Source organism: Passer montanus, unplaced genomic scaffold (assembly GCF_014805655.1).
Source record: "Passer montanus isolate IOZ18808 unplaced genomic scaffold, ASM1480565v1 scaffold16, whole genome shotgun sequence".
In the NCBI taxonomy this organism is placed as follows: Eukaryota; Metazoa; Chordata; class Aves; order Passeriformes; family Passeridae; genus Passer; species Passer montanus.
Genome location: NW_024363160.1, coordinates 11,055,668 through 11,080,533, shown reverse-complemented (window position 1 = coordinate 11,080,533; position 24,866 = coordinate 11,055,668). Strand labels below are relative to the sequence as shown.

Below are 24,866 nucleotides of genomic sequence, written 5' to 3'. Positions count from 1 at the left end.
CACTTAATTAATTATTTTTCCTTGAAAATGATAAACCATCAATTGTAATTAAATGCAAAGAGGAATTAGTAGACTTTCTTATTTCTGGCTTTTTCTTTTTCATTTAACTCTTAGGTCTTTTTGATGTAAATGTCAAAAGGAGAAATATATATATATTCAGCAGTCATCAAATGCCATCTCTTGCTCTTGCCCTTGTCAGCGGCCGTGTAACTGGAAAGGTAGGAAATACTGTTACTGATTCCTGCTTCATAAAGACATGTCATTGTCTGATTAAAAAAAAAGTTTTTAAAGTCTGTCTAATAAATAATTGTACTTCCAATCAGATAAGGAGTGAAGAATTGTAGAACTGAACTCCAGGAAATTGCTGATAAATACCTGAATTTAGAGATAGGGCTTTGTTTTCTCACAGTTTACTTTTTATTCTTTGGTTCATTTCTTTTCTTTAATTCAGAAATACCAGGCCATTCTTAGATGTCATTTATATTTGTTTGCCACATGCTGACAAGCTACCTGGAATGCCCTAAGATCTCCTCTTTTTCTATAAGGAAAAATTCTCTGGCTTGATTTTAAATGAATGCCCCTTTTTCTTTTGTGTTTTTTTTTAAAATTTTTTTTCAAGTAACATGTCAGTCATAAAACAGCTGGTATAATCCAAGGTTTGTTTTGATGCATTTTGATTTGTTCTAGCCCAGCATCAAAATCTTACTATGGCCTTTCGTCCTTGTGCAGTACACAAGTAGGTAAATGGAGTGGTAGAATTCAGTTCCTTCTGATCATAGAATCAGAGAATATCCTGAGTGGGAAGGGACCCGCAAGGATCATGGAAATCTGACTTCTGGCCATTCACAGGACAGCACCAAGAGTCACACCAGGTGCCTGAGAGCATTGTCCAAACACTTCTTGAGCTCTGTCAGATTTGGTGCTGTGGCCACTCACCTGGAGACCCTGTTCCAGTGCCCAAGCACTCTCTTTGTGAAGAACCTTTTCCTAATATTCAGCTGTCACGTACCTATCCCATTAAATGGGAGTAATCCATGTTCTTGTAAAGGGATTCCTTAGGGCTGATTAGAGTGAAATGGCACTGGATGATCAGTGTGTGTAAATATATGGACAGGGTTTAAATGAGGAATGTAGGTGGGAATGCCCAGGTACCTCCTCTCATGCAGAGGAGCTTTCAGTCCTCTGGTGAAAGGCCTCAGAAATGAGTCTGAGGGTGCTTTGGGAGTCTTTGATGTTTTATGACACCTGTAAGACATGATACCTGTCTCTCAGGCACTGGAGGAACAAAAAGGCAAAAAATTGCAATTTGCCTTAAAACACATACTTAAATGTACTTGAGGACATGCTTACTCTCTTGTTTCACAACTACTTCTAAAATCCATACAATTTTTCCTTTACTTTTATAGATATATTGAATCTGATAGACGGTTCTTTTAGCTTTTTCTTCAGAAGGTACTCCTTGAAAAAGAAAATTTTTCCTAGAAATATTGATTCTTTGTAGTCTTGAAAATCTTTAGATGATGTAAATCAGAAGGATTATCAGTTATTAGAGAGATTGTTAGCACTTTACATTGATTAAAATTCTAGTTTTCTTTAAATATGAGAATGATGTTGAGTTGATAAAATATGTAAATATGTATTATAATGTATTGATAAATGATTTGATAAAAATATTAAATTATTTATTTCATATAATGGGATTATAAAGCCTGCCAAGTTGAACAGGTAATCATGAAGTAAAGTATGTTTCTTTACTCTTTCATGTAAAACTTTCAATTCTCTGAGTGTTTTCTGTGAGAACAGTATAAATGAATGGGAACAAACACAAAAGCAAGAGAAGGTGGAGTGGTGGCCAAGAGTTACCATGGCCCATTTCCTGTCTCTGTCAACTTTTTACTTTGCCATCTTTATAGACTGTGGCACACTCTCCAAGTGAAGCGCCCAGGTATCTTTCATATTATTGATCTGTGTCATCTTACAATGAACTGTTTCTGTCAAATTCCACAGAGCCCACAATTTCACAATTGCAAATCTGAAAAATAGAAAGATTTTTGTACTAGACCGCTAGTATTGTGGGAACTTGAACAACACAGAAAGTCTGTTTTAATACTCTCTCTGTTGTTTGGATTTTTGCCATATAGTTAATATAATTTGTTATTCCTTCTTTGACTATGTTAGAGCAAAGACAAGGCCTGCTGTGAGCTCCGTGTCCACCTTCAACCAAACTCTTGTGCCATTCTTGAGTCAGCCAGTTACCCAGGTCACACTGTGGCTTTCAATCTCCAAGGCAAAGTAGCTGATGAAGCAGCAGGATATTCTGGGATTTCCAAAGAATTTGTCGTGCATGTCAAGGTAAGGTGGGCAGAGAAAAATTAGAAAGACCATTCTAAAAGTTTCTGTTATAAAGCAGATTGTTTGTAACGGAGTTTCAGAGGTTTGCGAGGTAAAAGAGGGATTCTCTTCCACGAGGTGGAGCTCAACTACAGTTTAACAGGTAGGCGGCACTTGGGAATGTTCCCTTCGCTGCTCCGGGGGGAGCGGAGCTGATACCGCAGCTGGAACATGCAAATAGAGTGGGCAGTAACACAGGAAAGATGAGACCCTAAACTTCCTAGTAGACCTTCAAAAAGTAGCTGTTGAAAAGAGACAAGTTCCTTAATTTGCCACTCTCGTTGTTCTCTGGATGTCGTGTTGTGCTGCTGAGCAACAAAAAGCAGGATGCTGCAGAGTAGGAAAGGATTTCCACTGCTCTGGTTAGTGCCTGCACAGAAAGCAGCAAATATCCAAAGACTGGAGGTATACTTGAATTACTTGAGACTGACTCTTTTATCTTTTATGCAAGGACATGCATGAGTAAGTTCTTAAAACTAAATGGTAGGAGCAGTATCAGTATCAAAATTTAATATGGAGAAAAGCTGTGCTGTTCACAGAGGACTTTTTGTTTCTGATCTAAAGGGTGTGTTTCATCATGGTGCCATCATTCTGCTCAACACAAGTTTCTGCCAGGCTCTGTCCCTTAGACCTGATGGGAGCTGCAGTGGAGCAGGTCAGCAGCAGCAGGAATCCTACTGGAAGGTGCATAAAATCAGCTCTGGGCACTGCATGTTTGAAAGTGTGAAAAAACCAAGAATGTATCTGAAGATCAAAGATGACCAGTGTGATGGAACAGTAAGCAGTTATTGTTTGTATTTCCCTCTGCAGATAATTTGAGTGAATTGTCAGTGATAGGAGAGAACATTTTTTTATTTACTTGACATAAAACTTTGTTCAGATTAAAAATGTTTCAAATCTTTTCCTTCATTTGCCAAAGCAAAAGCAGAAAAATATAGCAAGAGAAGGTGTTGTGTCAATTTGGCAGTTGATGGAATCAGTAAAGATCTGATTGTATTAGTTAAAACTTATGTACTGCTAGACAGATGATACAGATAAAATCCACTAAAGAATAACTAAGATGTGACTGTATACTTCACTAATTTTAAAGAGTGATTCTGCTCATCTAAGTCAATAAATGTAAGAAATATTTTTCCATAATTTTTATTTGGAAGTTTAAGACAACTGAATATGAAACTGAGCTGTGTAAGTTCTCAGGTATATATGAACATGTCTCAAGGTCCATGAGAATTTTTTCATTTCCTTGAGTACACTTTCAGAGATTAAAATATTTGATCCAATATTTTTGAATATTGGCTTTGTGAGTATCTTATTTTTCACTAGTCCTCTCACCGATGGATCAGGATGTCTGCATAAAAAGTGTCTAAAGGTTTTGAAATTAAACTTGTAAATGCTATGAAATTGGGGAAAAAACTAATTACATCTATTTAATACATGCTCTATTATGTGGCATTAGCAAATCTGGGCTATGCATAAAATTTGTGTAGAAATATCCTATGTGTTCTGATATAGATATTTTCACATTCCTTAATCCTCTGGAAAGTGTTTAAGTGGGAAACTCCTTTGAATATATCCTAGCCTTTGCCTAAATACTAACATAAATCAGAATGCTTTCACTTGGTTTTTGACTTACCTAACTTATTTGATTAGTCTTTCTGATCGTAAATGAATAAACAGGGATTAGCTGCAGGTATGTCTCTGCATGTGTAGTAATGTATCATATTGAAGAATGTAAAGTTAATCTGAAATATTACTGGAAAGTAGTAATAATTAAGACTTTTTAAAAAGAGGACTTCTAGCTACATTCATTCAATTGTTGAATTCATGTTTCTGTGATCAATTTCTTAGGGCACAGGTGATGAATACTGCCATTTTAAAATTGAGAAGAATTTGGAAACTGGATCTGTGAGCCTGGAATCAGTGCAAAATAAAGGGATATACATTGGTCTTCTGCCAGATGGCCAAACGAAGCCAGTTGTTAACACTGGAGAGAGAAATATCTTTTTCTACCCACAGGTCATCAAATGTATGTGATTTCTCAACAGCATATAGTTTTATTTAGTAATTAGCATTTTTAATGAACAAAATTCAAAGCAGAAGTGTAAAAGATACATTGCCACAATTTCCCTTGCGTTTCAGTAGTTTTAAAAGTGAAAATTTTATTGTATGCACACTTAATTTCTCCTACATATTCAGTTAAGTTAATTCCATTCTTTTAACGACAATAATGATGCACTAGATGTAAATTGTTTTACTGCTCTGCTTTTGAAAATGAGAGTTGAAACGGGACAAGATAAAGATGACATTCCTGTGTGTATTCCCCATTCTGGCCACAGATTTTGGAAGCATGGGAAATGTTGTCGTGCTGCTAACTCTACTACAGTTTTCCCTGATTTTATAGGGGTATTAGTAGACTTTTAAGGCAGCCTATTTGGTGTGTTCAGTTTCTTTTTTAGTGATGCGAAATACATTGTACACCCCACCCAGAATATTCATTACATTGTTCCTCTGTCCCAAAGTCAGGTTTGGGAGATATTGCGGTCAAAATGTTTCCTCAGTAGAGAGCTGATCTAGTCAACTAGCCAGGACTCAGAAATTTGGTCTCAGCACACTCTGGATCACTGTCATTGGGTGGCCTGCTTGGTTTTTCCCCTTCAGGAGAACAAAGCTTTTAATTTGGTGAAACCCTGATTACCAAAGTGACTTAGATTATAACTGCAGGAAACACTATTCTGCAGGAAATGTATTATCTGTGGACTTGACAACAAACATCAGGAAATGAAACAACTCGTGAAAAGGCTAAATGGACATCAGTTTGCAATTGAGAAGTTGCTCAGATTTTTTCCAAACACAAGCTGAACAAACTTATCTTGGCAAAAAGACTGTCTCAAAACCTACAACCACTCTTACTAATTTTTCCATGTACACTGTGATTGAAGCATTATGAAAGTGACTGTAAGCACATCCCTACTGTTCTGTCCCTGTTTGCTGCAGGGTTATAGGAGTATTTTAATCACTGTGTCCTTGTAGAAATTAGGAAATTATTTTCCTTTATTACCTTTTGGAAGAGCAGTGTTTTCAATAGAAATTCTCAACAAGGCAGTGCTTATTGGTGTCATTAAATAAAGCTAAATATTACTTTGTCACAGGCTTCAGCACTCCTGAATCTGTGTTGCTCACTAAAAGGAATGTAAAAAGGAGCTAATATTTTCTACACAAGCAATAAATATTGTCGGTCTGACATGTTCGTATTTGCAATATCAATTTACTTTTTATTATTCAAATGGCCTCTAGCAATTTTCATTTCAGCACTTCCACTCTTAAGAAAAAAAAAACATTTTGGGGAAAGCTACATGTTAACAAGTCATTTTTTTCCTACATCACTGTTAAATTTTTGCTTAGATTTTTAAAACATTGAATGGGCTTTAATTGGTATGTCAGTTCTGTTCCCAATTTTTATAGCATTCTGCTAACAATAGGAAAAGGATTTTGATGTCTATTGTGTGGAACAACTGTGAGATCTGTTGTTAGCTTCTGAGAAAGAAAAAGCTAATGGCTTCTAGCTAGTGACAGATTTCACATTTCATTGTTTTAGTTGGCCGGGAAAAGCCTATGGGAACATCTGCAGCACCCAAACAAGAGAGGAAAGAATTCAGAGGATCTCAAATCCAACCCACAAAAGCCCAGGAGCCAGAACCTCAAAGACCTTCAACTCCCCCACCCTCAAGTAAATAGCAGTTTACAAACCAGCTGTGGTACATGTTTTATGCTTGTGTGTTTGCAGAGACTTGGCTCAGGAAGGGCTATGAAAGTTTTTTCTAGATTATTGAATTATGCACCCAAGCACACTACATAAAATACATTTCCAGTTACTCTTTTTCTAAAAAGGATCATTGGAATGTGGTTTATTGATAAGGCAACAATCAGCAGGTTGAGTAACTTGTTAAATAACTTCATTAAAAAAATTAATTAGTAACCTATTGATTGAATATTTCTGGGGAAATTAAGAGGTTGATATGGTGCAGAACCCTATCTAAAGCTCACTGAAATAATGGAATATTTCTCATTTATGCTCTCACACTCATGTTTTCTGCTTTATGGTTCACTGGACAAAAGAGGAAGGTTTTGATGCATTGTATGCTAGATTTGTACCTACAATTTGGCAGGTAGGAGTTAAATAATGTTCTGGTCATGCTTCTGGAGTCATGGTCTAGCAGGCATGTTTATCTAGAATAAAACCACAAAAGAGGAATGTTTTGATGCATTGTATGCTAGATTTATACCTACGATTTGGCAGGTAGGAGTTAGATAAATAATGTTCTGGTCATGCTTCTGGAGTCATGGTCTAGCAGGCATGTTTATCTAGAATAAAACGCTTTCTCTTTAGCTAAATACATTGCATAAATGGTCTAAGACAAAAATTTTTGGAATATTCAGCATCTTAGTAGCCAAACTAAGGAAATAAATGACTAAACAAAACAGGGAGTGATACTTCTCTTAAAGAGTGGGGGTGATCAGGTTTGCTTCCTGCATTTCTTATTTCAATGTACCCAAAGACCCTGACACTCTGAATCATGTCATATCACCACAAAAAGGTGATACGAATATCACCTAGGTGGGTGGTATCAATAGGTGGGGTAAATGGAAACTGCTGAGCTGCAAACAGCACATGGGGGTGCATTCACATGGTGGAAAAATATCTGTTACTTTAAAAGATCTTTAAAGACAAGATTATATTGCAGCTTCCAGTATGGGAGACATACTCAGTTACAGGTGTTCTCAAAGGCATTTATGTAGCAAATAATTCAGGTAGGCTGCTGATTTAGTTTTGGACTTGATCCTCATATTGTTAAAGGTGTACATTAAAAGTTTGTCTATGTGAACAAGACATCACATCTGGCATCCTTGTTCATAGAGTGTAATAGGAAGTACCAGTCTGGATTTTAATTAAATTTAGTTCAACAAAGTGTTATGGCTAAATTCCAAGCATAGGTGTGAATCACTATAAATACATATTTTTTTTTGAAATATTTTTTCCATTTTTAGCTCGAAACCCCCAATTTCTAATCTGTCAGACTTCATCTTGTATCATTGTGTCACAAAGCCTTCCTGAAGTGTGGTGGGTTGTCAGCAGATATGCTGTGTCTGAAACCCATGACAACAATACACAAGCCATCAAGCCTGTTTTCAAAGAAGCTGGATGTTTTTAGGGTTGGGTACAAAGGATCCTTTTATAGAAGCAATATCTGCCGTGAAATTGGTTACATAGAGTCTCTAGCACTTTGTAAGTAGTTTTTCTGGCATTCATAAATATAGATTCTGCTTATGGAAAATGAATAGAAATATCAAAGTTACTCTGTCTTTCAAATAAAATGATCATTTTTTTAGTAAGATACTTTTCACTCAACATATGTCTTTTGACATGTACAGGTGAGCCTTGAGTTTTATAATCTTATTTATTAAATTGTTATTTTCTATTTTTCACCGAGAGTTAATATTTGGAAAAGGGTGATGCTTCTACTGAGTTTACAATTCAACAGCGGGCTTAGTAAGCAAACTCAGAGCAGATTAACTCAGGCTGACCAGACTCTCCTTTCTATGTCCGTATCTGCTAACTGGTAGATGAATTTTGACTTCTGTTTTCACAAATAATAATTGATTTAGGACTCATTAAACTGAAAACCACACTATAGCATTTGAGACTTCTCTCATTGCAGTGTGAGTTCAGTGTTCCTCAAGAAACTTCTTTCACTGTACAGAGATGTTGTCAGGTCCCAGCTTCAACTTAATAGCTGACATGTCATTAACATCCATGACACAAATGCAGTCTGTGACCCTGAGAACACTTCTGTGGTTTGGTATTAACAAAGTGTATCTCTGAGAAATGCTCTCTATATCCTCCACGTTCTTTTCCTGTATGTCTGGTATTATTAGTTGCTATTAATTTTTAAATATATTTTACTTAGAAGGTACAAATAAAATCTGATCTCATTTCCACCTCAGTTAACATTAGAAATGATGATACACAAAGGTGTAATAAAAAATACATCCACCTTATTGCCCAAACTTCTGCTCAAGAGATTAGTTTTTCTGATGGTTCATTTAAAGTGTCACTCAATCATACTGTTTTCTCAGACAAGATAATTTTTCTTTTGTGTTACATTCAGGATAAGTAAGTAAATTTTAAAAAAAGTTATTTCTGTGAAGTTGTGGAGAGGGTTGTGACTTCAACATTCTCATGCAGGCCTATTAGAATTAATTTTTGTCACAATAGATTTACAGCATGGTGTCATGAAGTGTGTAAAATCCCATGAGTAATGCAGGGCAACCATCAAATCCTCTTTTCAGACTGGAATATTTTTAGCCTGTGGCAAATCAATGCTACCGATTTCCATTTGTAAGAAGAGCCAGTAATTTATGAGGCAGAAAGCATCCCATGTCTGTGAATTGTTTGTGCATATAATTGTTCCAAGAGGTGGTAGTTTGAGGTTGCAGTAACTGTTCTGGGGAGCAACTGCCCAAGTCTGGAGTTCTTGTCCTAAGCACATGAAGCAGCATGGGATTCCTTATATTTCTTGAATACCTTTACATTTGATGAACATTTTAATCTCTTTGCTGTAAGAAAGTTGTGTTTTTGGATAGCTGGAAAGAACTCTAGCTTTCAGAGTTACAGGTGAGAAGTTAGGCAACTACAGTAACAGAAAATCTTCTAGTCAAGTTCTCAGAAATATTTATCATACCAAAGCAATTTGCTATAGTTCTGTTATTTCAGGCACTGAAAGACAAGTGTAATTAAGTTATTATTCAGGTAACCTATCGATGTTTGCCTCTTGCTTTATTTTTGGTGTGTTGATTTTCTTTTTCCTGTCAGAATAACTTGCTCTCAGTCATGATGAAGAATACAATAAAACCAGCCAGTAATGCCTATTCTAAATCACTATGACCATTCCAAAGTCATAATTCTACTGTTAGAGGCACTGCTGTAAAAGTCATGATACTACAGTTCTGAATTTCTTAAAAATTGATTAACCAAATATTGTAATCTTTGCCAGTGCTAAATTTCCTGTGATTCCAGAAGTCGGTCCTTATTTATTATAGAACTTTTTATGGATCCTAAGTCCTTGTGTAAATACTTCGCATCAGTTAAGATATTAATGCTAGTGGATCATAATTCAGTTATGCTTTAGTTACCATGTTGATTTAAATATAGGACAACCTGATGATCCAACCAACTGTATAATTCCTTTTGAATACAACTTTTAAGAAAAAAGGGCTGCTATTATTGAGGGACAGCTTTTGCATAAATTGTTTTTTATCTGGTTTTGGTTTGACTTTGTTTGGTTGAGTGCTTGGTTTTTCCCTTTGATGTAAAGGCGGTGAAATGAGTGAAGGGAAAAACTCCATCCAGAGAAACTCAGTACAGCATTTTAATCAAGCAAACAAAAAAGGAAAGGACTCTAATACCACTACATAACTTATGCAGTGCAGCAGAAACATCCACAGTGATGCACTGGGAATTCTTCAACAGATTCATATTGGTCACATACTAAAAATTCTTTTTGCAGTCACATGGAAAGTGCTCATGTGAGCAATTTGGAAACCCCTGGAGGACAGAGTATATTGGCAATGTGTAGGTTCATCTTTTCTAATTTGGGGCTTATAACTGCCTCTTGTGTCAGAACAGACTATAAATTCCTGGCAAAAGGATTCCCTCTTTTGGAGAGGGCTCCATGGTCAGTGGTCCCGTTATTGAAAAGCAGTGTTCCAGACATCTGAAGTTTGTAAATTCCACTTTGATTAAATTATTCAAAACTAAATTCCTTTACCCTAATAGTCTGGTTTTTCCATATTTCCTGTGCAGAGGTGTGATTTGATATCTCTGCATGTATGTGTGTTTCTCTTAAGGGTAGGTAGAAGATCACTAGGTGTTGTTCTAACGTGAAGCCTATATTTTACAAAATTATATTTGTTTAGCCATTAGAGCTGTGAAATTTATTCATGAAGTGCTACTGTGCTGCTATTGTCTCATTCATGCAGAGCATGCCTTAATCCAAATGATGGCACTGCATAAGTATGGTTAAGCAAGGCTATATTGAGGAATTTAAATTTTTTTTACAGTATTTAGTTGATATTTAACTTGAAGAACATTAATATTCTGATTTTTTAAAATTTGAAATGAAAATTGTGTGTATTTTCAGACATGTGACTCTGCTAATGATGTCCCAACACGAGGCATTAGAGGAGAAATTGTACTTGTTTCTAAATGTCAGACTAAGGAACCAGAAATATCAATTTAATGGTCAGAGTTCTGCACCATAGCATCCTTGCTCTGCTCCAGAATATGTACAAAGAATATGATGATGGCGTGTGTGAGAGAGAACTTGTTCTTTTCCAGCTGATTCTTGTAGCTCAACTAATCAGTACATTTTGGTCTAGACAAGAAACATAAATCAATCTTTTCAGACTATCTCACTTGCCATGAAAAAATACAATCCCCCTGCTGTTATGGCCTCCTTATGTGCTGAAGTTACAACAGCAACTGGCAGCTTCATGTCAATTTTCATCTCCCACTAACGTTCTGTATTTCACAGAGGAAATGAGAAATCCCCAAGGTGGTGAGAGTCCCCTTCCTTCGGATGATGAATGGAAAGTGTCAATACTGACAGGAAATGCAGGAACTGAAGCAAGTGTTGCTCTTTGGATATATGGAGACAGAGGATTAACCGGTCCAGTAACTCTTGGCAAGGACAACAGGAAGCAGCTGTTTTTTCCCAGGCAGGAAGATGAATTTCAGGTAGCTAATGAAGGCTAAGAACATTATTTTAATAGGGATCTTTCCAAGGATTATCCTGTTGTGTGAAAACAAAAAATGTTTTGCTCCTATATTTACTGCATAAAAGTAAATTGATTTCTTTAAGGCAATTGATTTGAAACCAGCTTTAAAAACTATTCATTTTGAAACAAACCATGCCTGATATAAGACTTTGCATATTGTTTAGGGATCTTTAGTAATTAAATTTCAGGCATACAGTTTTCAAAGCATACTATAAAATGTATGTTGTGGAACTCGTTCAATTAAAGAAGAAAAGCCATTTTAGAATTGCCATATTATAAGTGATTGAAATGTCAGAGATGTTTACCTGTGGAATAACTAAAAGTCCAATGAAATCTATGCGTAACCACTTTGTGAAAACACAAGGTTTCTGCTTTTATTTAAGAATAACCCCACCTCTATTTTAATCAGGAAATTATGTCTAGGTAGGCTGAGAGGAAATTACCAAAGGAGCTGAAATTTCTGTTTTGCTTAAATCTCTGTCTGAGAAGCATGTAACATTGTCTTCAGTAGCTAAAGCAGAAGTTATATATTTCATGATTTTTTCTGGACTCATCAACTCTTCTGATACAATCTTTGTACAATCCAAGATTGATACTGTCAATGATATTAATAATCATAATTCTCTCTATGAATAGGGCATAGGCAAGGAGACAACCTACCATAATGTTTATTTTCTAAGCATATAGGCTATAGATTATGATCCACAGGGAATCTTGTTCTTCTAATTAGTAAATAATTTATAAGCAATGTTGGATAATGGCATGTTTGAAAAGTTAATCCATATGTTCAAAAGAGATGGACCAATTTTTCTTCTCTAAAATGGATGTGGCCCATTATGGCTGTGTGCTGCAGATATTGATCTTGTGAGAGAGCAGGATCTTTCTCTCAGCACCTGGGGCTACTCCTAGGGTTTTTTTACATCACATTGACACTATAGCTTTCAGGCATGAAATAGCAAATGCTACTGAAGTGCTTTTCACCCTTTAGTCTGCAGTGAATAAATTCACAAAGAAAAAGCCTACGAGTAAAAGCTCTTTCTTCTCTTTTTCTCCTTAAACTTTATGCAGTACTTGTTTAACAGAACATATCTTGAAATAAGGATAGGAATGTAAGACATAAAAAAAGTTACATCTTCTTCTTACCACTTCTGTCTTTGAGCGTTTATGTTTTCACTGATATGTTCTGGAACAGATGATACCAAATTTTATTTTTAAGGTAATCAGCTTAATCATAGCTCTGGCCAGGAGTTCTAGGAAGAAAGCAGTTTCTGAAAGGCTAAAATAATCCACCAATTAGGAATCAGTCTAAAGGTCTCTAACCTTACATTTGTCAGCAACATGTGCAATTATGAAAAGTTTGAGTATAATTAACCTTAGAATTGAGAACCATTCAATATGTGGCCTTTTCTTTCTTATTTTACCTTACCCATGTGAGTTTTCATTGCCTGCTTAATCATTCCTAAGACAGTGCATGAGAAAAATCAAGACTACCAGCATGTTACTTCTGGAAGATCTATACTTATTTTAGGAAGAAAAGACCCTTGCATTCTGACTTAGTCTAGCACATTTTGTTTTGTGTTGTGTTGATACGTGAAATTATGTGCAACCTTTTATCTTTATTGACTAAATGTCTAAGAGGGATTTATTAGAATAAACAGATGACAGGATAGCCTTATTTACGCAGTGAGCATCAGCTCTGTGAATGAGAAGACCAGATCCCATATTACTTGAGAAGTAGGTTAGTTTGTTTGTGAAATGGGGGAAAGACAATACTTTTTTTTTTTTTTTTTTTGCATTCAAGCTGAATATATGCCCATACTTTACTGCTGCTTTAATCCCAAAGTTTCCAGGTTACTTCCAATAAGACTACTTTTAGAGGGAATATTATGCAGCATAAGCAAGGATATGACTTGGCAGAGCAAAACAAAGGTACTTAAGCCAATGGAAAAGAAGGAAACTATATTGTCACATCAGTGTTGCAAGCCTGGTGATCACATTTATTTGGTTAATGGAATTCAGGTTGATGTAACAAGTATACCAACACAAATAACACGTGTGAAACCCACAGATTCTGTCTCAAGCAACCATTAGGAAATTTCAATGTGCATTTCAATGTTCAGGAAATCCAGAGTAGAAGTTTTCTGCTTTTAGAAGTCTTTGACTAAAGCATGACAATGCTGTGAATGTAACATGAAATTTTCTTACATAAAAGCACAAAGAGCTAAAAACTGATACAAGAAATGAGGTAATTCTGAACTCTGAAATGAGAAGAGTGCTTTTTGTTAATGAAAGTAAAGAAAGAGGGGATAATATAGTAGTGTTTCTAAGAGAATGAAGATAATTTTTGTCCAATGTAAATAGCTTTTTGGATGTAAATGGTGGAAAGGAATAGGCTGTTACCAAGCTTTCATGAATAGAATTATTATTTGAGAAATAACATAATAACGCACTCTTCCTTTCCTAAAGGTACATTACAAATTATTTAAAATTATTTATGCTTGCTTTAAATAGTGACTAAACTTCAAATGAACCCTAGATAAGTGAGGGTTCATTTAAAGTTTTGAAGATAGGCTCGCATAGAATAGTTTTTATAAGTAAGAGCACACATAATGCTTGGAAGGGCAAATGAATTCAAATCATAGTCAGAAAGCAAATATACCATCAGTGACTTCTGAAGTTTCGCAGATGTTCTGCCAGCTCTTGGGAGCTATTCTTTGAGGTCTCAAAAATTTTATATCCTTCATGTTGGCATATTAGGGTTTATGGTCATCTGTGCAGAATTATGAAAGATTTGTGACTTGTAGTCAGAGGATGTAATTTTATTTATAGGATGTAATTTTGTATTGGTCATTTCTCTCATGAAGAACCCTCACCAAATTTTGACTCTTGAAACTTTGTAGAGTTCAAATACCTGCCAAATCCTTCTCCTGGCAAGCATTGTGATTCCACTGGGTTGTAATCTGGTCAAACTGGGGCTCAGACAGTGATCTGCTTAAAACAGAAGAAATGTGTTTTCTGAATCCTATAACCTCAAACCTGCCAATCAAATATTATGCATTGTTCCTGAACACTCAGATGCTACAATGGTTCAGATAAATCTAGAATCAATAGCAAAGATAAAGATGTAGTTCTATGTAGTTTTATACTGTACTATTCTGACTTTATTCAGGTTAAAATAAACAACATTGGGAATATCTACAAGATAAGAATTGAACTTGATGGATTACCAAATGAACAACCTGAGTGGAACTTACAGAGGGTAAGACTTTTACAGTGATTTTGTTCCCATTTTATTAAATTTATGTGAAATAAGGGCCCATATTTTCGTAAAGACATATGTTTATGAATCTATAAATGCTGGTTGGGCTAAGTTGTTACTGAATTGTGTTCTTAGATTGCTGTAGAGATGACAAAAACACTGATACAGTTCATCTGCTAGGGGATAGAAATATGCAGAATTATTTTGCAATTATTCCTAATTCCTGCAGCAATTTTATTGTACTGATGTGTTTGACCAAATTTTGCTTTCTGAAAATTTGCCATGCTCTTTAGTGTTTCTGTACTCTTCAGTGTGTTAGGGAGATTCTAGCTTTAAATTCCAGCTCTGAAAAATTGAAAATGATGGAGCATAAATCATTCCATGACAATACCTTGCCAGGAATGAACAAAGTTTGCTGAAAGGTAAACAAAGTAAGTTATAACAGGCCCCACCATTTCTCATAATTATGAATATTTTCAGGACAAAAAAGCTGCTGTCTTTTTTTTCAATTTGGTGAATAATTTCTTCTTTTTTTTTTTAATTCTATTTTTCTCTTGAAATTTAGGGATGCTCACCAGACAAAATTTGTTCTAAATGCTTCCTAAGGCTGACACCCATGTAAAACATTTTTTAGAACTGGGATAAGAATTTTTTGTCTGTTTCATATGTTGAATTTGTAAAGGAAACAAGTTTATTCTTTTTCATTTGAATAATCTTAAAAAGCTTGATTTAGACAATCAGAATTAGGCAATAATAGCAGATTTTTACATTAACCCAAAGGTCTTAACTGAGACTGTAGTAAAACTGAATGTGAGCATAAATATTCCACTTTCCAGCCTGCTGGTAACTAAATATTTCTTTAATATTTTGCTCCAAATTTCACAGGGTAAGTCAGGGATTTAAAAAAAACTTAATTTCAGATCAAAAAATAAATCATGTTGAAAGCTGTGTTTTTCTGAAAAAGTAGTTAAAAATATGCAATTGTTATGAATCAGTGGGGGGGAGCACTGCCAATAAATATTAGAGATTAGGAATCAGTGCTGCCAAAGTGTTTCACATTAGAATAAATACATGCTTTGGTGTTGAAAGCAGTGTTCATTTTACTTTAAATAATATTTTATTGGAAAAGTGAGATAAAGACATCTATTGCCCTGATTCCCTAAGTGTTAGAATTTGGATGTGAGTACTTATTTTCATAATTTTGTTTGCAAAGCTTATGCATATTATATGCACATTCAGAAACACAACTGCAGAAAGATAATTTTTTATTTCCTTTTCTAGTCAAGACCTCTGTAGAACCCCTGTAGTAAGTATGGTAATTCAAGACCAACAAAAACTGCTTTCATAAAATGTAATAAAGAGTGCTGTAATTATAGGAAACAAGTGAGGCAGCTATCTTACTCTACAGCAGCAACTAACTCTAGAAATAGGAATTCTAACCATCTTAAGAATTTATAGATGGTGATAGTATCCAGGTTTTTTGTTTTGCTGTAGAAGAGACAAAGATAATACAAATTGATTTAATATTCCAATGTGTCCTCTACTTGTCAGAGTTCAGAAAGATGTAGATGATGAGTTTCATCCTGTTTTCATTCTAAAATAAAAAATCTGTGTCCATCTTTCCACATCTTCCAAAAGCTCAGTGTCATGTAACAGCAGCTACCAGAAGGTTTTCAGTCTCAGTCCTCCAGACAGCGTTACATAGAGGTGGTTTACGTGCTGAAACCAGACCTGGGGACATTTCAAATGGCAAACCCAGAAATTACAACTACAGATTTTTTTGTTGCATACTAGTGGCCAAAACAAAGATATTTTCATACTTCAATTTTGTGTGCCATATTTACTGATTGTGTTACTTTTTTCTGAGAGAGAAAAAAAATTGTATATACAAAATTATGTTTTGCTGTTGGGAAAAAAAGCACTGGAACTGAGTTATATTTGGAATTGCTTCTCATTCAGGTGATACTGCAACACCTAAGGAGCAAGAAAACATTGAATTTTCCAGAAAACACATGGTTATCAAAGAATCGTGATGACAGAGAATTTCTGTGTGAACTTCCAGTAGTGGAAGCTGGAAAACCTATCTATCCAAGTATGTGTGTAGTTATTTATATACTGGCTACCTGGTTTTCAGTGTTAATGCCAACCCAATTGTGGTCCTAGCAATCTTAAAAGCAAATAGTTTGACTGATTTGTGGAGAGTATCTTCCAGAAAACTAATTGCAGATCAGACATACTGTCATTGTTAGCATTAAGCTATAATAGTGACTAAAATTAGTTGTGATTCCATATAACTTGCATTTTCTTCTTTGGGTTATTTCTGGAAGTTGCTTTATACCGTGTTTATGTCCACACTGGTGACTTGGAGCAAGCTGACACAGACTGTGCAGTTTATTTGTGCATCTATGGAAAAAGAGGAGATTCTGGTCTAAGACTTCTGCATAAAAGTGGTACACCAGTGCCATTTCAGAGAGGAATGGTAAGTCTGAAAAACAATTTGTCTAGCCTTGTGAATATAGTTAAGTAATTGTATACAGGTTCCTAAAAATAGCAATAAAGCATACCACATAAGTTTAGCTAAATATCTTTTAAGAACTAAGGAAAATATTTTTCTACTGACCCAGGATTTAATAGGATGAGTGAAAATATATGCAGGAAAGGGGAAATAAAAATTGTTTGAGGGCCTCAGCTTCAGATGGTGAGAAGAGCTGCCTATGAATTTAAAACATATCCTTTTAAAGTATGATGAGATACAGCTGGCTCCAAAAGAGTGTACAGAAATTGTTCCATGATTTTAGGTCTTAGTAGGTCTGTTTGTTATGTATTCTTTTTAATGTGTAATAGTAAAGTATTGTAATTAATACAGGACAGAGTTAAAGTAATTTTTCTTTAAATTTATTACCTCCTAGTTCTTCCAAAAGTAAAATATACATCATTCTGATTTTCTGCAGTATGGTTAAATTCCAGGAACTACTGAATTTAATGTTAACTCTGCCACTAGCCTTCTTTTGACCTTCTGTTGAGCCTGTTTCTTCCTTTGTGGTGTATTGAGGATTAACACTTGTATGTACAACCAGCAGTGTCAATTGTTAGTGGAACACTTAATTATCAAATGAAAAGCAGTACCTAAAGTGCTAAAAACAGCCATAACCCACTGGGAAACTTTAAATGTATCTATACTATTTTAAAATAGATATTTTATGCTGTTACTAATGTATGAGAGATAAAGTTCTATTCAAATTAAAATGCAGAATTTAGGTGGAATTTTCTGGGGGGGCATTATTCTAGCCAGCTTGATTGTCAATTCAGCATATTATTTACACAAGGGCTAAGGGGACTGGTTCAAAGGGCACTTTGTTATGGAAATGGGTGAATAAGACAGTGGATTGTTTGGAGCAGCAAAGCAGAGAGTGGGATATATAATTTTTGGCAGAGATAGTGGAATGCTGACTTGAACAACTTGATTTCATCCCTGCCACAGATATTCTGCATTGTATTGGGCAAATTGCTTAAAATAAAACCTTCCTGAGTGACCACATTTTTCATGCCTATGTATTGCTGCATAACCAGTTTAACTTCTCTGAACAACCCTAGCTGTAACTGAGTTCAAATAGAATTGTGCTCTGCACACCTAGTAAGCTCTTTGAAATGTTAAATATTTCAGTAAATTAACCCCTCTGTTTCTCAGCTGAGCACCCACACCGCTCTGCATCTTTGACAGCTTTTAGCAGCAAACTCTGCACTTTAACTGTGTAGGTAAATTGAAATATTATGCAGAATGGCCTTTTAAAAAAGAGATTAAGCAGTTGCAGAAAACCAGGATGCTATGGGAGAAGTGCAAAGGTGAAGTCACTGGGGAAATCAGTTCTATTTCACTGAGCTCTTTGGGTGGTTGCAGTAAATAATGCATAGAGACATAAAGATAATGAAGACAAAAGGAGATACTGAAAAATCTGTCGTCCTCCTGAGCACACTTTGAGGCAGGAATCTTTCAGGGAGACTAGCTTGTGATCATATATTATCTATACACAAGGGATAAGTAATGTCGCACAGGCAGTCTCAGTGCTGCCATTTGCTGAGGACCGAGAACCTTACAGATATGAATTTCCCAGTGTATTTCTTTCCTTCATTTTCTTTGTACTGAGAAGAATGATCTGGACCATTACATTTAGAGATAGAAAGCTGTATGCTTTTCACTGTGACAGAAAATTATCAACCTGGACCTGATCAGCTTCATGCTTCTCTGAAAACAATCTTTTCCAACTATAAGCACAAGCCTAAATGAATAACAAGGGGAAAATGGCATGTCAGATTTCAGTTTCTTGCAGTAGAATAAAATGTAAGTAGAGGAGGTGAAACCAAAAAGAGAACATTATGAGAAGGTCTGATTTAAAGTAATATCAGCAAAGGAAATTACAGATTTAAATGTTTCTTACCAAGAGAAGAGTAATGTAAATGGCAAGGCATTGAAACAATACTAAAGGGTTGTGTGCAGCATTTTGGATGGTGGCTGTAAAAGCCCAATATTTTGGGGGACTATTACTGCATCCAGGTTTTGGCTGTGCTTTCCTATTTACCGTGACACTTCATCAAAAGACATTTAACTCTTCAGATCCAAACTATTTGAATACAGTCCAGCTGTCATTCAAACCAGTTGAAATCTTTGTACATTGTGGGAATTGGTCAGGCTTTTAACACACTTCAGTTTCTGGGCTGCCTTACTGGTGGCAAATTGCAGATTGCTGTCTCCTCTGTCTCCCAGGTCAGTGTGTTTGAAGTGGAAGCTGTGTCCCTTGGGATTCTGCAGAAGGTGCTGTTGCGCTGTGAGGCCAGCACCAAGTCCCAGCACTGGTACTGTGACAAAGTCATTGTCAGAGAAGCCGAGAGCAACTCAGAATATGTTTTCAATTGTGAAAGGTAGTTTTTACAGCAATATTTTAAAATATTCCTCAATATGTATCGCTACAAGTATTGTGTCAATTGATGTACTAAATGTGAGTTTTTCAGACAAAGACATTTTTTATTATTTCACAGTTTCATAAAATCCACAAAATGTGTTATTCCAGAACAGATTGCTTGAATTAATGTTCTGTATGGTCTGTAGCAAAGGTTAAACACTTATATTGAGTCTGTGTTGCTAGAATTAAGAGTACAGACTTATCTTACAGCATCAGTGCTGTAAGCGTGATTTACCTTTCAGGAAGGAAAGATAAAGCACCTGAAATGTTCTAAATTAAGTGTATTTCTAAATGGGAAATAAACAAGGTTTTCCATCCAAGACTAGCATTCACTCTCTTTACAGCCTGGCCAGAGAGACAAATATGATGCCTGGAACTATTTTGTAGATGTTCCATTTAAGTTATTAAATGAGCATCTTAAAAGTCAATTGATAAATACTACATTTTGCATTTTTAGAAAAATATGGTAATCCCACTTTTGGAGTTTCCAGTTTACAGTTTCTCTTGTAGGAATATGCATGACTCAAGTGAAATAAAGAAAGTGATGAGAAACAATATGACTATGTGACAAGGCACCAGAATAAATAACATTTAATTAATAATATTTAATAAATGCACGTTGCCCAGTTATTTGGTCTGGATTTTAAAGAATATGTTACATAACCTTCAACAACTTCTTGCAATTCTTGGTGTCACATCATCAAAAATAGCAATAAAGGTGTTTTCTTGCCTTGATTAACTCTCTAGATCTGAGATTTTTCTTCAAGTGGTAAGATACTTATTAATAGTAATATAAGATTGAGGATTTCTCTGAGCAGATTTGGATGCAGGCCAGCAGTAGCTGCTAGCTGTAGAAGCTATCTTTGCAAAAAAAATATAGGTGAAATTTTCTTTGTGTCATAGCTATCTCTAGTAATATAGCTTAGAAATGATAAATGGCAGGACACTTTGCTGTGTTAATTCTGTGATAATTAGCACCGGATGCTTATTATTCTGTGATAGAAAGTGCTAAAAAGAAACAAGTGTTTCTTAATGTCTAACTTCCCTACAAGGAAACCCTTCCACTGAAGGGGAATTAAATAAGTCAGTGGTGGGGATCAGGTGTAGCTTCTATGCTTGCCAAAATGTACTGGCTCTCTATTCAAATAGGAAGAAGGTTTTTGCTCTTCAGAAATCTAATATAGTAATCTTCAGCCACACATTTATTTTATTTTACAGAGCTATTTTCTGATCCAGGACATGAAAAAAGTTCTGTCTTTGTCTCATTTAACCAAAGGAACACGAGCATTTTATCGGTCTTAAAATCCTGATATTAGTTTCTGAACATCTAACACCCTCTTCTCGATTTCAATTACATAGTATTTACTAGTTACTGATACCTTTTAGCATCTGGGATTTCAGAAGATACCTGTGCCATCAGCTTTTACCAGAAGTGATAGAAATAAGTAGTTTAGTAAGAGAAAATTTATTTCTCAGGGAGGAGCCCTTATATGAATTTGCCAAGTACTGTTTTCAAAACAAAAAATTGGAAACTTTGTAAGTTGCTCTGGACTTTCCTTGCCCATCACAGGCTTCATAGGAGACTGAATGATTTAGGTCACTCCTGGAGAGTCCATGGAAGTGGACTGAGAATATAAAAAAGCTACAGCCCAGAAGGTTACTGCATTTCTTTTCTGGTAAGAAAAGAGATGATCTTTTACCAAGCAAGAGGAAATAAAAGCCATTGGTAATCCATGTTCCAATGAAAAGTTTTCAAAATTATACATAGCCTAGGGTAACATGACTAGGAAACCTAAAGAATGTTTTCCTTGATTTGTCCTTTTTTAAGACTCATCTACCTGTCCTCAGTTGATAGGAGGAATAAGAAAGAGAAGTGTTTGGTTCCATCTTTGTTTTAACTCTGAACTGTATTTTTAAGAAATATTGCAATAGATACATATAAATTGTACTGACCTCTCAATCCATAGTGTTCTGTGCTATATTCTTCTGTTTAGCTGTACAAACAAGTAGTGCCATATGAGTCTCTTAATCTGACACAAGTGTATTTTACACCTACATAGCTCTTAACTTTGCACAAAAGAAGTTTCTTTGTTGAGTAAAATCAAATAATTTCTACTGTAACATAAATATCAAAATTTTAGGAATGGAAACCCATTGCTGTTAGATGTATTCAGCATGAAAATCAGATATAGACCATTCAGTTATATGGTAATGTAAATAAAAATTGATTTCTACCTGCTTTCTTATTTTCTTTCTTATTCTTAGGTGGTTTCCATTTATGTCTCAAGGTATAATCCATTCAGAAATTGAGCTGTACCCTCAAGGTAATATTTATGGTAACTTTATGGAAGTAAAAAGAATAATTAGTAATCCTTTTCCTCTGAAGAAATCTGGGCAGATTTTACACTGTAAATATCAGAGTTAACTGATTTTGCAGCTTGCTTTGCTATATTTCTGAGACAACATGATTTATATAATTAGTATAGGTGATAATGAGAAAGTATGGAGGGAATGAATGGAAAGAGTTTTCTTGTATTGGCTAGAAAAACGGAATGTCTTTTTGATCTCTTCTTTCAAACCTTTTCTGTAATATTAAAGATCCTTTATTAATGGGATTTTTTTTGCAGAGCTTGAAAAAAATCAGCAGCTGAAAATGCAAGATGCAAATGGTAAATACTGCTCTTGTTTTCTGATTTTAATGAAAACTGTTTCTGTTTCAGAACTAATTGCTTTACACATTTGTTGCCACTTGTATTTATTTTAAATCATTAATTATAGCACACTATTTGAACATTTCAGTAAACTCTGAATTTCACATTTTAATTTAATAAATAAACTTTGTTTATGCTTTCTTTTAATTCTGTAATTTTTCTTTCCATAATGTTAATTTTCTTTCTGCTTTTTAAAAAATTCCTATTCTTCTAATACTTACTGGTGATCTGTCTTAATTTCAGCTTTTTATTGTTAACATGTTAAAACATGGTTCTTTTCCCTGGACTATATATAGTTTTGTTCTGAACAATAGTTTTTCCTTTACTGTTTTACTTGTGATTTCATATTTGTTCAGGTTGACTTCTCTGTCCTCGCAACCAGAGCAGATTAAATTTAATTTCTTAAAATTAGACACATTAGAATTTCTCGACTATGAGAGGTGCTTCATGCTGTAGGATGAACAATGATCTGGAAGGCATTGTGAGAAAGTTTGAAAATGTTTATTCAAAATTTGTTGTAACAATCAAAATATCCATGAAGACCTAAATGTCTTGTCCTAATCCTTGTTTCTATGGCAAGTGGTAATGATAAAATTTTTACCCAGTTATTTTTGAAAATATATTAAAATCCTGTCGCGTTAATAGGCTTTTTTTGAGTCACAAGTATCTTTGTCCTTCCTGCTTTCTATGTTTTTTCCAGCAGGCAGTAATTTACTCTTTGTTTATTATTCTTTGTGCTTTATCTGTTCCACACACCTCACTTTTGCATGGCCTGTCTTGAGAGATCTTCCCTTCCATAACTCAAATTCTGCACCTACAGCTGGGTCTGTGTCATTTAAGCTGTGCAAAAGTCTCAATCAGAGTAAGGCAAAACTGTGTGAAACAAATAGCTTCTTTTTTGGGACACTTGGTAAAATATGGATCAGTGGGAAATAGACTTGAAATTGTGTATCCTATACCTAGAGGGACTGCTGCAATTCTTGGTTTAGGGGTTGATCTGAGAGTTTGTTCACTTACCTTTTTTCCCCATGAGCTTTTCTTTCTGTATTTTCTTTCCCCATATTGCATTTTCTTTCTGTATCACTATGGTTTTGTAATACTTACTGTTTCCCTTTTTCTATTTGGAAGCATGCAATGCACTACAATGAGGATTTCTGGCATCAGAGAAATTAGAAATTTAAGGACTATTTTCCTATACCCGCACAGTGTTTCAAAGACAAGTCCTTTCTACTTCCAGAAAAAAGGAACGAGCCTCAAAGTCAACATAGAGAAGTTCAAACCATGGAGGAATTAAAATAGTTCATTAACTCTTCTTAATTATGTTTTTGAGGAAGTTTGAGTCCCTACTTTACCTTCAGAGGGGTAATTGCGTACAAAATAGTTTATAGATACTGAACTTATACTTGGGAGGTTGGAGCTGAACTAGCTAGAAAATACAGCCTCAATAGTAACTACTGCATCATTTCAGAACCCCATTGCTTAAAAAAAGACAGAGTTTGAGAAGGTAATACAATAGAAAAGGCCATCAAAACCATTTGAGGCACAATTAATTAATGAACATGTAAAAAAAAAATGTTTAACCTGCTTTGAAACGAGTATTTGTTTCTGAATGATGTTTGAAATTTTAGGAGGACTAGTGGGTCATATTTTACCCCTTGTCTGCACCATTCTTCATAAACCCTTGTAAATGGAATTGCCCTTATCATCCAGTCAAATAGTTCAAAGGAACTTTGTCTTTAAGAAATTAGCATTGTATTGTTTGAAAATGGAAAAGACTGAAATTTTTGTAAAATTTCTACTGTAAAATTTTGTCTAAAATTTCTCTATGGAGCAGGGAGCCCTTGCCTTATGCTCTTTGTTTCCACCATCAGTGTATAGAGGCTTTTCACTCTTCTAATTGATGTTTATCCTTTTGTTTTCTGGTACAATGTTGTGGGTTTTTGTTTTTTTTTTTTTTTTTTTTTAATCAAGGAAGTGAATCTATAGAGAAAGCTGTGAAGATGAGGATTTTCAAAGGCACAAAAGAGTTTCTTACAAGCTGGAGTCTGACATTTTTTAGTGAAAATTGGATGCTTCACTTCCTTTATGGAATTGTAGAATAGTTTGGGTTGGATAAAATCTCTAAAGATGCCTGGTACAGCCCCTGACATGGATAGGGACATCTTCCACTAGACCAGGTTTCTCCAAGTCCAATCTGACCTGGTTTCAAACACTTCCAGAGATGGAACATCCACAACTTCTTTGGGCGACCTGTTCCAGTGTCTCACAATCCTTACAGTAAAAAAAAAAAAACAAACCAAAACAACCACCAAGATTCTTCATGTCTTATCTAAATCTACCCTCAACCATTCCCCCTTGACATAGCACTACCTGTTCTTGCAAAAATTCATGGTTTTCTTTTAAGTAACTTAATATATTGGTTTCTTTTAAGTAACTTAATATAATGGTTGTCAATAAGGCAAACCTGCCTGGAACCTTCTCCTGTCCAAACTGAACAACCTTTTGCTGGGGAACCCAGAGCTGGATGCAGTATTCCAGGGGGGGTCTCATCAGAGCAGAGTACAGGGGACAATTCCTTCCTGCAGTCTGTGGGCCAGGTTTGATTGGACAGAACAAATGAGCTACTGCTGTTTTCTGAATTCCCAGCTGTGTATTTATGTGTATTTAAAATTCTATCACCTTCCCAAACCAGACATCAGCCAGACCTCTAAA

The 24,866-nt window shown here is 35.2% G+C and overlaps 1 protein-coding gene across 3 annotated transcripts in view; it reads left to right on the top strand.

Annotated features, from left to right (window-relative positions):
• RP1 (RP1 axonemal microtubule associated) overlaps positions 1 to 24,866 on the top strand; it is a 188,458-nt gene that overhangs the window by 55,449 nt on the left and 108,143 nt on the right. For all 3 annotated transcript variants that reach the window (XM_039703103.1, XM_039703102.1, XM_039703104.1), the window contains exons 13-24: positions 115 to 218; positions 2,179 to 2,352; positions 2,956 to 3,168; positions 4,240 to 4,417; positions 5,987 to 6,118; positions 10,983 to 11,185; positions 14,396 to 14,485; positions 16,445 to 16,577; positions 16,813 to 16,964; positions 19,248 to 19,402; positions 21,709 to 21,767; positions 22,071 to 22,112. In XM_039703103.1, the coding sequence (XP_039559037.1) occupies positions 115 to 218; positions 2,179 to 2,352; positions 2,956 to 3,168; positions 4,240 to 4,417; positions 5,987 to 6,118; positions 10,983 to 11,185; positions 14,396 to 14,485; positions 16,445 to 16,577; positions 16,813 to 16,964; positions 19,248 to 19,402; positions 21,709 to 21,767; positions 22,071 to 22,112 (1,635 nt within the window). The remainder of the gene's footprint in view (positions 1 to 114; positions 219 to 2,178; positions 2,353 to 2,955; positions 3,169 to 4,239; positions 4,418 to 5,986; positions 6,119 to 10,982; positions 11,186 to 14,395; positions 14,486 to 16,444; positions 16,578 to 16,812; positions 16,965 to 19,247; positions 19,403 to 21,708; positions 21,768 to 22,070; positions 22,113 to 24,866) is intronic.